This window comes from Schistocerca americana, chromosome X (genome assembly GCF_021461395.2).
Source record: "Schistocerca americana isolate TAMUIC-IGC-003095 chromosome X, iqSchAmer2.1, whole genome shotgun sequence".
Classification (NCBI taxonomy): Eukaryota; Metazoa; Arthropoda; class Insecta; order Orthoptera; family Acrididae; genus Schistocerca; species Schistocerca americana.
Window position 1 is genome coordinate 699,545,391 of NC_060130.1, and position 18,733 is coordinate 699,564,123.

Genomic DNA, 18,733 nt, shown 5'->3' on the forward strand with positions numbered 1-18,733 from the left:
GGCATGTGGTCAGTACACCAAAAATGGTTCAAATGTTCGTGTACCACTGCACATGTTATATATTGTATTATCTGACGATTAGCCGGTCGTTGTGGCCGAGCGGTTCTAGGCGCTTCAGTCCGGAACCGCGCTGCTGCTACGGCCGCAGGTTCGAATCCTGCCTCGAGCGTGGATGTGAGTTGTGTCCTTAGGTTAGTTAGGTTTAAGTACTTCTAAGTCTATGGGACTGATGACCTCAGATGTTAAGTCCCGTAGTGCTCAGAGCCATTTGAACCATCTGATGACTTGTGTCGTATTTGTTATTTCAGCTGCTTCCTAGTGTATTGTCTCAATCCCGGTTTTCAGAATTAGAGAAAAAACTATATGCTTCAAAATATTGATAGGATTTTTGGAGAACGCATGGTCATACATAAAATGAAATAGAAGTAATATGATCTGTTTACTGGGTGGTTCTGATTAAGTTCACAGTGGTCCAAGTGCTGTAGCGTGGGCTGCATACATTGCAGGTTCATTAATCAGCGCGTACACAGAGTATGCTGGAAAAATAATAGCTACACTGTCTACCACCAGATAAAAATATGGCTCTGTAAGCAGTCAGGATGTGAAATGTTTCCTTTGTTGAAATCAGCATGTTGTTCGTCACTTGGTAACGTGAGTTGATTTCCTTTGTGACGAGACTGTTGGTGGAAAGAGTGAAGAAGGTTGAAGTTTTCCGTATGAAACGCAGTGGCTTTTGAGAAAAAAACACCATGCACTGCTGGTAAAGTTGTTTTCTCAGGTCGGCAGCAACAGCATCGCTACATCGTGTGAATATCGCCGACAGAAACTACTGCGAAGAGACCCCATGACAATAAATGGGCTAAAGAATATGATCAAAAAATTTGAAGAAACAGATAAATTTTGTGGTGTCGCAGGGAGGGGGAGACAGCCCATTCACATAGCAGTTGCTGACGGATTTGCTGTAGCCGACCGTGCAGCACATGCCTTAAATTCTGTAGTCAGCGCTTCAGCTGTATCTCCCTGGCCAACAGTTCAAAAGATTTTGCGGCGCATTTTACACTGGTATCTATGCAGTTTTCAGAATGTGCACCAAATAAAGCCCCAAGGTAGCCTACAATGCTGTGACTTTTCCCTTCGCTTTTTGGAACGCATAGAAATGGATGATGTGTGGCTGGAGAATATTCTTTGAAAGGAAGAGGCACATTTTACAGTGCACAGTGCCGTGAATCCACAGAACTGTCGCATATGGGGTTCTACTCTGCCACATGTTGTGCAGGAACACCCACTGCACTCAGTCTATGCGACTATGTGGTATCACAAGCACTTCCACTGTCGGTCTGTTTTTCTTCAAAGAGATAATACCTCACGAGCCTGTATACAGCGACATCTGCACGTCATGGGGACCTCCTTGTGTAACACATTATTCCAGCTTTGCAAGGACACAACTGTGTTCGTACCACTATTTTCATGCAAGATGCGGGACACCACATGTCGCATTCCGAGTGAAAGATTTGCTTCGAGAAAGCTTCGATGACGACTGCATCATCCCTAGGCAATTTCATTATGTGTGGCCTTCCGGATTCTCGACCTATGATCATGGAACTTCTGGTTATGCAGATATCTGAAAGATCATGTCTATCATGGATGTATCGGAATTCTTCCTGATCTGAAGGATAGCATAAGATGTCATATCACTCTGATTGCACCACATATGCTGCTAGCAACTGTCGAACTTGCTATGGTACAGATGTAAAAAGGTCCTGAGTCGGGAGACCAAACTGGAAACATATTGTAACTTGCGGACATATCCTTATAAACATGCTACCATTATCATGTGTTTCATCTTTCTTCCCCTTTCCAGCATCCAAAGCACGTACTGACTGCTTACAGTGCCATATTTTCCCCTGGTGGAAGAAAATGGAATTATTATGTTCTCAGCATTCTCCGCAAGTGTCCGAATGATGAACATATCTACGAGGCCTGTTCAGAAAGTAAGCTCCGATTGATTGCCAAATTGAAACCACAATGAACATCAGAAATGTTTTACTTGTAACAATTAGCTACACCTTTCAGCTACTTCTCTACGTAGTCGCCGTTCTGTCTTAGACTTTTGTCATAGCGTTGTACCAACTTTTCAATAGCCTCATCATAGAAGGCAGCCGCCAGTGCTTTCCGCCAATTCTCCACGCTGGCCTACACCTCGTTGTCTGTGTCAAAATGTTGTCTTCAAAGACAGCGGTTCATGTGACCAGAGATGAAACTCAGGGGGAGACAATTGCGGACTGTATTGTGGGTAATCTAACATTTCCATTTGAAAACGATGCAGGAGCATCTTCATTGCCCCTGCAGAATGCGGCTGAGAATTGTCGTGAAGACGAAACAGCACAGCAGTTATGTAATGTTAGCTGCATAGCTTCAGGCGAACTTTCTCACCAGGCCCTCGTACTTGGTGGCAGACACTATTTTCTAGACATCTTTACGCACTCACTGCAAGCTCAGAAATGAGAAGAGCGACGTGATGCTAACTGGGGTTATACTAGAGACACTACCCAACACATCTGTGCAAAGCTTTATCGGATTTTCATAGTCGTTTCCATTTCGCGACCGATCGGAGCTTACTTTCTGAACGCCCCTCGTATAACGTTTCAGAATTCTGCGATGTATATAGCCTGCACTTCAGCACGCGGAACATCATCAGTTTAATTATAACCATTCAGTATTTAAAAAGTACAAAGCCACACGTCATTGTTCGCGTAGTGGCATACCGCCTGAGGTCATTACGTTCATAATACTTGAGCTAAAAGCTTACTTTTGCGACATATCTTCCCATCTAATGTGGCGTGCATGAGTTTGCATTGGCGTCGTGTCATTTCTTGGTAGCAGTCCATTATTCCATGTTTGCATAACTCTTCGCTTTTCAACATACTGCAATTGCCATTTTAACATAGGTGGCCAGTAATTCTCCAGTTTCAACCAACCTACTTTTAATTTTGCTGTGTAACTCACCCAGTTCGAAACGAAGTTGACTTGAATTCTCATTATTTTCAATTTTGAACAAATCTCTGCTAAAATTTGTCTCAAATAGAGCTTTGCAACCATTTTTTTAAAATTTAAACACTTCTTTTTAATGACAAAACTAACAGTTATCAGTTCGTTGTACTGAGAAGTTCTAACCTCTGTTATTTTGTCATCAAGTCTTTCATTAACGGACATATCAAGTATTTTATGTAACTGTCGAAAATAAATCTCCAGTTGTTCTTTACTAGAGTGATTCATTCCTTTAATGAATTGATTAAATTCTTTAATACCATTTTCAACAGCTTCTGCTTCACTGTCTGCTTCTTATTTTGCAAGCTATTCCCTGAGCAACCTAATTATCTCATTTTCATGCTCAGTAAGATTTCTCAGATTACTTTCATCAATCATTTTCTGCCAAAGCTTACTGGCAACTACTACTAAAAGAATGCACTCACTATGAAGATTCAGACTGCACTGTGGCGCTCTACCAGCTATGGATCCTGGATAAAAATAGCCTGTCTAAAATTTACGATGTCTGGTCCCCTGTTGTCAGACTGCGACCTTCCTGTTCAGCAGGTGTGGTAACTTAATCTGCCGTGGCTGTTCCCCGTAAGTAACAGCGCCCCAGCTGCCTGGTGCCTGGTGCGATGTCATCCTTCTAGGTCTGATGTGCTGTAAAAAAAAGTCTCGAGGCTTCTTTTCTTGATGTTAGCTATTTTTATCATGCAGTTCACAATACGTGGTGGTCCACAATCACTGCGAACATTCTTTGTAAAATAACCAACTCTCATTGAAAACTTACATGATTTTCAATCGCAGCAAAAAAAATGTAAAGTCACTTTCATCATTTTTCTTCTGCAGATTTACACTCAATTATTGTTCTACTGAATAGAATTTGAGATAAAATAACAATTTTGGGGGTGGGGGGGGTGGGGGGGGGGGGTGATCATAGAAAGTACATAACTTTTTTATTTAATTGTCTTGATCACATAGTGGTTTAAACGGAATTACCAGTTATGGCTGTTCAGTAGCCATGTTCAGAATCTGTAATAAAACTGAAAGACACATTACTAGCTACTGCATTACGAAAGTTCTCATTCTGCTGCACTGCAACAAGTCGTACCTGCCGGCCGGAGTGGTCAAGCGGTTCTGGGCGCTACAGTCTGAAACTGCGCGACCGCTACGGTCGCAGGTTCGAATCCTGCCTCGGGCATGGATGTGTGTGATGTCCTTAGGTTAGTTAGGTTTAAGTAGTTCTAAGTTCTAGGGGACTGATGACCTCAGAAGTTAAGTCCCATAGTGCTCAGAGCCATTTGAACCAAGTCGTACCCATGCAAAAATAACATGAGTCAAAATCGCTATGCATGCATGAACTGGTTACAGATAGGAAGCAAAGCTATCGTAGAACTCATTACTCCATGCATAATATACAGATAATTACACAAAGTAACTAAAATGAGGTTCACTGAAGATAATGGTTTTTTGAAATATTCTTAGTTATATATATTTTTTATGTTTCAACATTTAACCATATGCAAGATCTATTTGTCTTCTGGCTGTTTAAAGCTAATCAAAATTTTTAAAAAACTTTCAAGAAATAAAAATTGGTTAAAGAACCCATTTTAAAATTGAATACATTGTGATGGTTCTAGAATTAATATTATAATGGAAGAAGACAGAATTAACTTTGACAATATATGAATTTTTCTGTTTTGTATTTTCCATTTTATATTGTGATTAGAACAATAAATAACTATGCATCAACAGCCTCTAGGTTAGCTTTGCATCCTATCTATAACTGAATGAAGCATGCATGAAAGTTTTGACCTATGTCTTCTTACGTGGTTATGACTCGTTGCAGTGCAGCAGAATGAGAAGTATGTCCTTTGTTTTTAATCTCTTAATGTAGTAGCTCGTAAGGTATTTTCTTTTATCTTGATTGTACAGTGTGAAGGTGGCTATTGTGTAGCCAAAACCAGTAATTCTGTTTAAAAAAACTGTTCAGGTATCACTCTAATCCAGTGCTCTAAATGTTGTTATTAATAAAAGCCATTTTACAACCTATAAAAGTCACTGTTCAATGGATTACTGTCGTACAGTCACTGATAGTGTTAATTCACTGTTCACATACAGTACAATCTGTCATAGTCACAGTAACTCAGAATCATCCCCACAAGGGATCCCACGTTCAAAATCTCAGCTCTACAAGCCATCTCCCAGTGGCTGCGAGTAACAGCCTGACTGTAACCGTGAGTGCTGTATTTTGGTTTGTGCAGCAACAAGCACACATCGTGGAATTCTATAATTCACCTGATGTCATCTAAAGTTCAATGTGACTCACGTCGCAGAAGATAAGGCTTGGTTGTAGCTCCATTTATGAAGTAGTGCTGCAGCTGTTATGGTTGTAGGAAAATACGGGTGTACTTTTCAGTAATGATCCTGTAAATTTGTTTGAATGAGTGCCTATTATTTATTTAGTACTGCACATTTTGCCGGAGCATTGTTAACATCACACATTAAATATTACACAATACTCCAACTGAGTAAATCAGTAGTTAACGCTTGCAAATAATAATATTAATCAGTCGCGTTTTATAACCTCATAATGCAATTAATCCTTCCATGAATTAATCTAGTAGTAATTAACACTTTTTGCAAACTTCGTATTCCATGACCTCAGACTCATGACCGCTCACTTCCACTGCTGCCTCCTAACTATTAATAATGCACTCAATGCTTAATAATGTTTCACTGGCGATGACTGTCGATAATAAACGTTTCGAGCAGTGAACAGATTTCTGCCCAGACCGCGAACTTTCTAACCGCATTCAGCAGCAGACGCCACCCAACTCTCACATACGCGACCACACTCGGCTACGGCTACCACTCGACTCTGGCGGCATTCTCAATGGAATTTCTGCCTTGAGCACTTTGACCAATCACTGGCCAGGAAAATCCACACTACGTTATGCGGTCATGCTTCGCTCCCCCAATTAAAAGCGAAGATACCGTCTCCAAATGAAGTGTGATGCCTTAACTCACCACCAAGACTCCACCACATCGCAATATTCTACTCACACAGTAGCGCTTGTAACATATTGCGCAACATCACGATTTACTCTGTACCAATTTGCTGTAAATGTTACATGTAGTATATGCTGTCTTCCTTATTTATTCACTCTCACTGTGTAATAGATCGGTCCACCTGGTTCTCAGATTGCACAATGCATCTTACAACTCAACACCCTGTTTTGCGTATTATCTGACTGCCTCACTTTCCTACAGCATTTGAGTCTAGTCGGTTGTCATCATTTGTGGAGAGGGGGAATTCCAGTGACTTCAGCAGGATATCTTGGTGGTAAATCTCCTGGTATATGAAAAGGAAGCCTCAAGGCCCAGTTTCGTATTTAATGTAGATAGATTATATGAAAGTCTTCAGAATTTCCCCATATCGGAGAACCATGTTCCAGCAGTGGACACGCTAAAGTCCAGTAGAGGACATATAGAGTGTGATGGTAGCATGGATTCTTGGTTCAGTGATGGGTAGAGAGCACGCGTTCGACCAGTTGACTCATTTGAATTTCTTGGATGTTCCTTTGCAACAATGATATCGAGATATCTTGCTGTCACTGACATGATATACCCACCATTCATCCATAGTGGCGTCAGCTCAGCTGAAATTTTCCTCCAGGCAGAAACCATAGCTTGAAATCAGCACTGGACAGCATGGGCATTCGTGTTCCTAATGAATAAGGCCAAGTAATCAGCATAGAGTGTTAGATGGATATAGTCATTTTTAGGGACATCTGATGTGGAAAGGGTGTGAAATACTGGCCTGAGAACAAATCCTTGAGGTAATGCAGCTAGGATGTGTTTTCGTGCTCTAATTCCCTCTCCGGTCTTCATGTGGAAGGCCCTGTCAACCAGTAGGATTGGAGAAGTAAAATGTGTTACACGGTGACCCCTGTTCCAATAGTTTAAACAAGAGCTCTCCGTACCACAGCGAGTCGAAGCCTTGGAGAGGTCCAGATATACTGTGGTTAGTTATTCTCAGCAAGACGTCGAGAGTTTCCTCCACCAGTCTTAGTAGTTACTGGGCTGTTGTGTGACCTCTTCTGAATCCGAACTGTAAACAGATGTTAAGCTTCAGCGTGGTGTAGTAGGTGCACATACTACAGTCACTCAAAGAGTTTTGAAAGTGCTGGTACGAGACTGACGGGTCTGTAGTTTGTTGGCAGGAGAGAATCCTTCCCTTCCTTGGGGATGGCCACTATATCTGCATGGTTCCATGCAGGTAGGATAGTGTTTACTGGGAGATACTTTGTTACTTACTGGCGAGTGGAACTCCAGCGTGAAGGTAATGTATTTACTAAACCGCTATCGGCTACGTACATTACGTAAGCACGTGAAGATAGTTTCCTAATACAGTACTGTGACCAGTTTCTTAATACAGTACTGTGTCCAAGACCAAGATCTGCTGGACCCTCCTCTCCATACTCATATCAAAAAGCTAGATTTTAACTAGTTTCAATTTTTTGTGTTTGGGACATATTTTGGGGGATACTTGGTTTTCAGTCAAAGATGATGGACTGTAGTGTACAGCTGCATCATTACCCTATTTTACTGTTACTGCCCAAGTTACTATCTATGTAAGCTTACAAGTGTCACTGACTAGTATAATCTTCTTGTTTCAGGAGATCACTTCCGCTCTTCAAATGATTGGTTATCTCCAGAATATCACAAAAGAGCCACATCACATAGATGGTGAAGTTTTCTGTAAGGCAGCAGCAGAAATCCAGAAAGTTCTGGTGTTCGCACTGAGGAACAGAAAGGTATTAACAATAAATTTTCATTGTCCACAGTCCAGTGTAAGTCTGTATTAATGATGTATTAAACTAAATCAAGATCAACAAACCATAATGCATTAGATTGTTTACGCCAGGCATGACCGTAGCACTTGCTTTAACCACGACTGACGTGTTTGTAACACAAAGCAGCTTCTGTTGAAACGACTGACGATTTCTTTCAAACTAGTCATTACAGAGAACTTAAACATACCCATAATATTGCACTCTTATCTTTAAATTGTCAGTCATGTTGTGTCTAGAATCCTTTAGTATTTATAGTTACAATCTAGTTAATGAAAGCACTACGTTTGGCCAGTTACTGCTTATGTTAGAAGGAAAGGATACAACGGGTTTTACTGATTCTTTGCTATATCGTCTCCTTTACTTCTCAGTGCAGCACTTTAGCTTCTCTACTCCCCAGCAGTGTCTGTTTTTGTGATCTCAAATTCTTTAGAATGTCACAAGGAGCAGTTTTCTTTGAAAATTGTATGTTATATGAACTTCAGATTTCACAATTAATCACAGTTATTCTGGGCAAAACGAGTTTACAACTATTCGGTACCTGATTTCTCTACGGTCATCCTCCGTTTCTCAAGGTCAATAATTTTATTTGCGACTAAGGAAGTACCTGCGTTTGTCCCCGGCGAACTGGGGATGAATACGTGTGGAGAGAGTCTAATGCTTATGATATTAGACTAAAATTTGGAACGGCTGTGCATCAGATCGGCTTTACGTGCGACGTAATTAAAGGCAGTATAGCTCCGATAAGCTCGCGGTCCGTTTCACTCAGATCTTTTATGAGGCTGTCCTTGTGTTCTGTTTCCGATAACCTCGACGCTCACGGGTCCTTCAAGTTAACCAGCGTCGTTCTACTTTTATGAGTGCATAGTTCATGTTCACCGCCATTAAACCAGTTATACAGCGTGCACACAAACTGCATCGACATGGCAGTGCTGGTTGTACTAGTAGTGTTCAGCGTATTTTGACATACGGAACGCGTGGTCTCCAGTGGCTCGCTACAGAATAATAATGTAAGTACGATTTATACCGTTAGTCACCTTTTCTGTGAAAATACCATCCCAACAGACAAAAATCGTGTAATATACAATCATAAAAACATACAAAACACAGAAATAACCGCTTACAAGGACCACACGACAATCGGATATTTGTATTTTTTCTTAAATTCGTGGTACGTGATGTTCAAAACTCAAATATCAATCAACCAAAGTTTTTCATGTAGCTCTCAAAAATTATCGAGAAACATCGACTTCGAAACTTTCCGAGTGTAATTCATATTAAAGACAGGAATTGGTTCAAATGGCTCTGAGCACTATGGGACTCAACATCTGAGGTCATCAGTCCCCTAGAACTTAGAACTACTTAAACCTAACTAACCTAAGGGCATCACACACATCCATGCCCGAGGCAGGATTCGAACCTGCGACCGTAGCAGTCGCGCGGTTCCGGACTGAAGTGCCTAGAACCGCTCGACCACCGCGGCCGGCAAAGACGGGAATTAATTCAACAGTCTGTGTGGCCTGTGGTAGAATGCTTGCATATCTTGTGGACAGTCTTGGTTCGATTTAACATAGGAGCAAGTTCAAAGAACATTTCCGTGAAGTATAAGACACATAGAGGTGAAAAATGTTCCTTTAATTTAACTAGTTTTTATGAATAATAGATAAATAATTAGGAATTTATATTTGCAACGAAAACTGGAATCTTGCGTGCGGTATGTAATTAGAAACAAAAGACGTGCATTTTTCATTAAAATAACAATTACATATGCGTTACTTAGCATATATTTGATGAATTTTGCATTTAAATGACGTCAGTAGTCAAAGTGAACAAAAAAATACGAAACATTAATGACCAATACAAGAGTCGAATCAGCGATCCAACAGTTACCAATCTCGAGTGCAACCGATGTTTTTGCCACTTAATGTATATTACACTTCACGGAAATGCTCATAGAGCATGCAACTTTGTTAAAAAATTCCACCAAACAGGAGTCGAATCTAGGCCTCCATACGGCAGGCGAGCATTTTACGACACAACCAGATTGCTTGTCGAAAAATCGACTTTTTTCAGTGAATTAAAGAGGCCCAGAAAACTTCATAGTTGATTTTCTCAAGAATTTTTCAGAGTTGCATGGTACTGCTTTCGCTGACAGGTATTTCAGTTCTGACCTTCCAGTACCATTAATGTAAAAAAAATGCAAAACCCAGATTGCCGCGTGGTCCCGTTGTTAGTATAGTACAATTGTACCGCTCTTACATTGCATTCAGTGAACCAATGGCCAACTCTTAATCGGTAAACTTACCCATATTGCTGTGTATGACTGTTCATGTACAGTTACCACTGCCAGAAAAACAAATTCAAGACAGAACCGAGCAGCTCTGAATGCAAGTTCGAGGGCGAAGAGTAAAATAAGTTATTTGACATACAGTGTGTACTGCTATAGGGTTTTGTTTGTTTGGTAAGCAATGAGTCTACACTGAATGATTAAAGAGTAGTTTGCACATCACAGATTTATTGTACATTCTGTTATACACTATATGATCAAAAGTATCCGGACACCTGGTTGAAAATGTCTTACAAGTTCGTGGCGCCCTCTATCAGTAATGCTAGAATTCAATATGGCGTTGGCCCACCCTTAGCCTTGATGACAGCTTCCACTCTCGTAGGTATACGTTGAGTCAGGTACTGGAAGGTTTCTTGGGGAATTACAGCCCATTCTTCACGGAGTGCTGCACTGAGGAGAGGTATCGATGTCGGTCGGTAAGGCCTGGCACGAAGTCGGCGTTCCAAAACATCCCAGAGGTGTTCTATAGGATTCAGCTCAGGACTCTGTGCAGGCCAGTATATTACAGGGACGTTATTGTCGTGTAGCCACTCCGCCACAGGCCGTGCATTATGAACAGGTGCTCGATCGCGCTGAAAGATGCAATCGCCATCCCCGAATTGCTCTTCGACAGTGGGAACCAAGAAGGTGCTTAGAACATCAATGTAGACCTGTGCTGGACTAGTGCCACTCAAAATAACAAGGGGTGCAAGCTCCCTCCATGAAAAGCATGCCACACCTTAACACCACCGCCTCCGAATTTTACTGATGGCACTACACACGCTGGCAGATGACGTTCACCTAGCATTCGCCGTACCAACATCCTGCCATCGGATCGCCACATTGTGTACCGTGATTCGCCACTCCACACAACGTTTTTCCACAGTTCAAGCGTCCAATGTTTACGCTCTTTACACCAAGCGAGGCGTCGTTTGGCATTTACCGGCGTGATGTACGGCTTATGAGCAGCCTCTTGACCATGAAATTCAAGTTTTCTCACCTGCCACCTAACTGCCATAGTACTTGTAGTAGATCCTGATGCAGTTGGAATTCCTGTGTGATTGTCTGAATAGATGTCTGCCTATTACACATTACGACCCTCTTCAACTGTCGGCGGTCTCTGTCAGTCAACAGACGAGGTCACCCTGTACGCTTTTGTGCTTTACGTGTCCCTTCACGTTTCCACTTCACTATCACATTAGAAGCAGTGGACCTAGTTATGATTTGGAGTGTGGAAATGTCGCGTACATACGTATTACACAAGTAACATCCAGTCACCTGGCCACGTTCGAAGTCCCTGAGTTCCGCGGAGCGCCCCATTCTGCTCTCTCACGATGTCTAATGACTACTGAGGCCGCTGATATGGAGTACCTAGCAGTAGGTGGCAGCACAACGCACCTAATAAGGAAAATGTATATTTTTGGGGGTGTCCTGATACTTCCGACCACATAATGTATTTTACTACACGTGACAAAAACAGAGTTCCGGCCTTAGCAAAAGCAATGCAAAGAACTGCACTGAAGTGGCAAAAGTCATGGGATATTGATGTACACCTATATAGATGGCGATAATATCGCGGACTCAAGATGTGAAAGAGCACTGCATTGGCAGAGTTGTCATTTATACCCATGTGATTCATGTGAAAAGGTTTCCGACGTGATTGTGGCCGCACGACGGGAATTAGCAGACTTTGAATGCGAAATGAGATAAACGCATAAGACGTTCCATTTCGAAAATCATTAGGGAATTTAATATTCCGAGATCCTCAGTGCCAAGAGTGTGTCGAGAATATCACATTTTGGGCAATACATCACACCATGAACAAAGAAGAAGCCGACGACCTTCACTTAACGACCGAGAGCAACGGCGTTTGCGTAGAGTTTTCAGTGCTAATAAACAAGGAACACTTTGTGGCATAACCCATAAATCAATGTGGGACGTACGACGAACGTATCCGCCAGGACAATGTGTCGAAATTTGACGTTAATGGACTGTGGTAGCAGACAACCTACACGAGTGGCTTTGCTAACAGCACATCGCCTACAATTTAATTTTTGGGCCCCTGACCATTTCGGTAGTATGCTACACTGGAAAACCGTGGCCTGGTCATGAGAGTCCCGATTTAAGTTGGTAAGAGCTATGGGTAGAGTTCGAGTGAGGCGTAGACTCAACGAAGCCATGGGCCTAGGCTGTTAACAAGGTATTGTGCAAGCTGGTGGTGGGTCCATAATGGTGTGAGCTGTGTTTACATAGAATGGACTGGGTTATTTGGTCCATATGAACCGACCATTGACTGGAAATGGCTACGTTCGGCTATGTGGATACCATCTGAGGCCATTCACGTACTCCATGTTCCCAAACAGCAATGTAATTTTTATGGGTGACAATGCGCCATGTCATCAGACCACAAGTGTTCGCGATTGGTTTGAAGAACATTCTGGACAACTCAGAATCACCCGATACGAATCCCATGGAACATTTATGGGACATAATCGAGAGGTCAGTTTGTACACCAAATCCTGCATTTGCAACACATTCAAAATTATGGACGGCTGCACTACTCTGGGCAAAAGGAGGTTTGACACAATATTAATAGGTATCCCACGACTTTTTCCCTTCAGTGTAAAGTAGTAAGGTTACCACACACTGAATCAGATTTCACTGTTGACACTCGATGTGTTGACTGCCAAATATGCAACACCAGCACCCATCCAGCAGTTCAAGGGAACTGGTGTTTTACCATTCTACCGGCTCGTGTAACGACCGCTGAGCCGGCCGGAGTGTCCGAGCGGTTCTAGGCGCCTCAGTCTGGAACCGTGCGACCTCTACGGTCGCAGGTTCGAATCCTGCCTCGGGCATGGATGTGTGTGATGTCCTTAGGTTAGTTAGGTTTAAGTAGTTCTAAGTGTAGGGGACTGATGACCTCAGATGTTAAGTCCCATAGTGCTTAGAGCCATTTTTTACACTATGACTGAGTGGCGGCACCGTATTTGGCTCCTCTATGGTCTGGCCACTGTTTCTGCTGGAATGTCGGTGATGGCATTGGCTTCTGGACAGCACGTGAATCCGCCTATGGTAGTCAATAAGCAACTGTACTGGTCGGAGCTCGGTAGCAATCTTACCGGGTCCACATGCACATGCATCAAACGCGCCGTTGATGTGTCGAAGGTAACTAAAAGTGCTGAGACATACCTGTCAATCTTGCTCCGCTGACAACTCTCAATGGATTGTGCACATTGATTGCAATCCTTTTTGATGCCCGACTAAATCATCTTGGCCACCAACTTGACTCTCGTCTTGACACCAGAATGCGCTACATTATGGAAGGCTTTCAATACCTGACGCTGAAACTCTTGTCATATATATGGACGCAGGATATTGTGAACCACGTCGCACCACAACGTTGCTTGTAGTTCAGGCATATAAATTTGCATTAGGTTCAGTACGGATTTTTCTGCTCAAGGAGTACCGTACTGTCTTAGCCATTGAAAGAGCTGTCTGAGGTATAATTCGTGTTGTTCCATTGAGATGGAGAACATGTCATCCATGTCGTGTACGAGCCAAGGAGGGAAATCAGGACACAATTAATTAGAGTGAAACACGAATACTTTAGTAAACAAGAAACAACTTAACTTTCATAGACTGCCCCCTGTGGCAATTCACAATTATGCATGGTTGTTTGATACTTGGTGGCCGAAGACTAGCAGCCAAATATCAACTATGCTGCGAAGTAACGATGGTCTGACAAGTCCACCCCACCACTGCGCACTGTTCAGAATCAGAGAGCAAGACAGAACTGTAACGCACAGTAGTACAGTGAACACTGCTAAGAGCTGTATGTTGGTCTACAACAAGAACTATTTCACTCACCAACCTGACAATAGCACTCTGACTGACTCCACAACAGTAACACACTGAGACACACTGTAGCGAGGTGACTCCCAGAACACTAGAACCTCTTATCTGCTGCAGCCGTTCTTGGAACAATGGTGCGGTGGTGCATAAGAACTCAAAGGGGTGTGGCCAGAGGCCCACTTGGATTGGCCCCACCGTGGAATCATGCACTGGCTTGCAGCCATCTTTGCGGTGGATGACGTCTCGCTGTGAACGTCGAGAAGGTGACGCAACTTGGTGGACAACACATGTGCCGGTTTTGTATACCGCCTGGAAAGCGGCGCGTGGGTCTGTTCCTGAAATCTAACAAAGAGGCCGAATGAAAGGAAGCGAGTAGGTGCAGGTGAGGTAAAGCTTTCAGTGCTGCAAGTAAAATAAAAGTGGTTTTCCTGTAGTATAAATATATGCAAACATATTACATAACTTTAGGTGATGAGCACATAGGCGTGCAGACAAAGTCCAGATAAGAAAGTCTCAATAGCAAGCTAGTCTAAAGCGATGGTTCTTGGCCACCTGCTCTTCATGAACCGGGCGAAAGTGGAGCGGAGCTGGTAGAGCTGCACAGCGTCGGCTAGACGGCGCTATCGTCGGTGTAGATCGTCCGCTCTCGTTGTGGCAACCTACGCTGTGGTATTGGAACTATAGATACCACTTCCCTCCCCCCTGAAACGGCGCACCGTCGTTGAGTAGGGCTCCCGATGGCAGCAACTGAGGGGGTGGACAGCAGAACTGCTCGCGATGGGGCGAGGAAAACGCCCTGTTGAAAACCTGACCAGGACGCGCTCGGATGAGGAGGCAGAGCAACAACCTCCTTGGGAGACGGCGACAGCGGCGGCGGCGGCGGCGTGACGGCAGCCTCAGCGTCCATCAGTTCTGGCACCGCGGAGGAACACAGCCACAGCGGCAGCAGCGAAGGCGGCGGCCGAAGGTGGGGCTGTGGCAGTTGCGAGAGGCGCCCCCCGACGCAGGACACCAGACCGGCGGCGGCGGCGGCGGCAGCGGCTGGAGCGCCCGCGGCGGAGGCGAGAGCGGCGGAGGCGCCATCGGTGGAGTCGTGGGCTAAGGCGGCGGAAGCCGCAAAGTATCCAGTTCTGCCAGAAAAGAACCAGCGGCAGTAAACCAAGGAGGGCACAAACACATCTGATTCCGGTGTCGCTTGACAGTGCCAGAGGGACCAGAAATTACAAATAAGGCGCGGCCAAGCTGGCAAAGAATGCGCCCCTGTTCCCATCGCTGCCTGCCAGAGAAAACGCGATAGAACACCAAAGCATGCGGTGTCAAGCCAGAACGAGGCGAAGCAGCGGGAGCCCGCAGCGGTGGGTGCAGTAGCTGCAGGAGCGACCGATGGGCGCAGCCATGTAGGAATTCCGTTGGGGGACGGGTGCCGCGACACTGGGAGCGATAAGGAAGCAAGGAGAGTGCAGAGCGCGCGCTCACGAGAGTGCGTGGCGTGCAACTTGCTCATCTGTGACTTAAATGTACACACAAAGCGTTCAGCCTCGCCGTTCGACTGGTGGTGGAACGGGGCTGAGGTCAGACAGCGAATGCCATTAGCAGCACAGAACGTTTCAAACTTGGAGGACACAAATTGGGGGCCATTGTCGGAGACAATAACTTCAGGAAGACCATCAATGCAAAAAATAGACATCAAAGTTTGAATAGTACTGGCAGATGTAGTAGAAGGCATAGGCACAACAAAAAGGACAGTTGCTGTACGCATCAATAACTATCAACCAGCTGGTGTCCTAGAAAGGACCCGCAAAATCAACATGAACGCGCTGCCAAGGCACAGTAGGAGTCAGCCACGCAAAGAAGCGCTGGTGGGGAGCAGACTGATGCTTTGCACAAGAGCGACAATTAGCAAACAAATTGTCAATTTGTTTATCAATGCCGACCCGAGTGCAGTGACAACGCGCTAATTGCTTTGTCCGCACTATACCTGAACCGTGATTTATTTTCAAAGAATATTGTTAAGAATTTATTTTATTTACTAACGATTCATCAAGAACATTGACACATTTAATCACACTAAGTAAGCATGGAAGTAGTTGCCAGGGAGTAACTGATGAAATCATAACCAAATTCCTTTTAACAAATGGAAACTTTATTCAGTTTAATAGTGCCTAAAAGCTTTTTTTAAAAGAAACGGATTTAAAATTATAATCAGAAAACAGCCTCTAAATATCAAACTTACAATTTATTCAGAGGCAGAAAGAAACAAGTTTTGACTGTACGAGCTTTCGGGCAGAGAACCTTGCCGCTCCCTTTTGACACAGCCATAGTTACGATCGCTCACAACCGCCTCTGAAAGACTATACTGCTGCAAATCTGCAACACACCAGATTACTTTAAACTAAGAGTTTTAACAATTTACACAAGCACACAATCTATGCATCCCCCGTAAGAGGGATGGAAATGGTACAAAACACTAACAATTAAAATATTAACCGTGCCACCGAAGGTGCAACTTGATTTTAACTTCTAACAAAGGTCTTACGGTGAAAGGGTGGCAACTTTATATACTGAAATGATCATTTAAATAAAAGCCCATGAAATGCAATCTTATATAAAATTCTACAAGGTTGGCCAAACAATAGTTATGATGCTCTACAGTACACAGATACCGCCTCTCAAGATCATAGGCAATAATATCAAAGTTTCCAAAGATCAAAACATATTTCAGGTATTAGGCCATTACACTCCAAGCAATAAATTCGTTAACACACCAAATCCAACAAACATGACAGAGGCAGCTACTAACGTACGGTAGATTGATAGGGAGATTACCGAATAACCCGAACCGCAGGTTGCTCTAACCCACCCCTACTCCACAAGGGAAAAACCGACCACCCAATTTATAAACAACCACCTTCCCCGCGGGTGGGCAAACGGAGAAAAATGGTGGGACGACCCCAAAGCAAAACGGCTGGTGACCTCACCAAGAAAACAAGTAGAATTTAACAAGAGTAAATCAAACAACATATCACCAATCACTTAACTTCTAATAAACTGCGATTTCTCGAGAAGACCTGGCGCAGCACCCCCAAATCGCTCTCCCGAACCGTCCGCTGCCAGCCACTTCAACGGACGCAGGAAGGCGCGCCGGTCTCCCCTCTGACGGCGTCGCAGCTCGCACCGGCCAGACTTATGTCGTGGGTTGACTCCTGTTGTTCTCGTGTCGACCGCGAAGTCACTACCCCTCGCTATACGCCGCAGCCCACTGGACTCACGTGGCGACCTCACATGCGCCGACGCTCAAGACGGTCCGACCAATCGATCGATCCAACCGCCAATGACCGTTGCCTGAGCAAACTCGAGCAGACTGGCGGCCTAACGCGCAGACTCAGATGCCTGAACTAAGCCCCGACCGGGCGACCACTCGCTGAGTTCTCTTACTGGCGGAGTGGAAAGACACTCATTTTGACGGCTTTAAAGGTTGATCCGAACGACAGACATACTAGCACTTCGAACGACAGATAGCCACTAACTGCCTAAGAAATGCGGACGAGAGACAGACTAGCAAGCTGGAGACGAGAGACTGACCCCATGGCGAGCTCATAGCGCCCCTTAAATGCACGTGAACAGGCAACCTTTCCCCTTTCCCACCAGAGGGAGACACCAAAGCTGCGATTGCCACAGCGGCGCCACCGCCAGAAACGGAGGCCGACTGCTTCACACTACGCACTGTGGCGGGCTCTTCAAAACAGCAATTTTTACCACGGCTCAATACCGCAATGACCAGCGTGCAGTAATCGGAGGATTTCCGACTACAGTGAAGAGGTACAACCACACGAGACTGATTATTGTCAGTTCGTAACAAAATAACACCGTGGTGTACAGACAAGTTGTGACGTTGCGCAAAGTAACGTCAAACAAGGGGATCACGAATCTGCTTAGCAGACGGAGGCCATTGAGTATAAACATACTGTAAAAGAATCAGCAAAGACGCATCGGCGGCTGTCGCGGAAGCAATGCGACGAAAATCCGCCGGAAAACCATTAGCGAAATCCCTATCTTGCGAATCAATGAACATGCAAGATAATTCGGAAGAATCAAACACTTCGTCAAGACCAGTAGGCAGATGAGACAGACTATCGGCATTGCCATGCTGGGCCGTAGGCAAAAACAAAATTTCGTAATTGTAGTTAGACAAAAATAAAGACCAACGTCGTAGCTTTTGTGCAGCACGGGCTGCAACGTCAAAGGCTTATGGTCGGTGACCAAATAGAACTTGCGACCTTACAACAAATCATGAAACTTGGCCACTCCATAGACAATAGCTAAAGCTTCATTCTAGATTTGAGAATAGTTTTGCTGGGCAGAACTGAGCAACTTAGGCGCAGAAGCGATTGGGTGATCGACAGAATTAATGCGGTGCAAGAGAACCACTTCGATGCCGTGAGAAGATGCATCGACAGCCAAATCAACTGGTTTGAAGGGATCGAAAGGAATCAAACAGCGATCACTCAACAACTCAGATCTGAGCTGGTGGAAAGCAGCGTCACATTCCAAAGACCAAACAAAAGGAACGTTCTTACACCTAAAGCGATGCAAAGGTGCTGCAATCTGCGCTGCATTGGGGATAAACCGAACATAATACGTAATTTTGCTCAACACAGACTGAAGT

The 18,733-nt window shown here is 44.2% G+C and overlaps 1 protein-coding gene across 1 annotated transcript in view; it reads left to right on the forward strand.

The window, feature by feature from the left end:
- Nucleotides 1–18,733, forward strand: part of LOC124556259 — a 462,906-nt gene that overhangs the window by 324,588 nt on the left and 119,585 nt on the right. Inside the window, exon 12 of the mRNA XM_047130246.1 lies at nt 7,713–7,850. Coding sequence (XP_046986202.1) covers nt 7,713–7,850 — 138 coding nt within the window. The remainder of the gene's footprint in view (nt 1–7,712; nt 7,851–18,733) is intronic.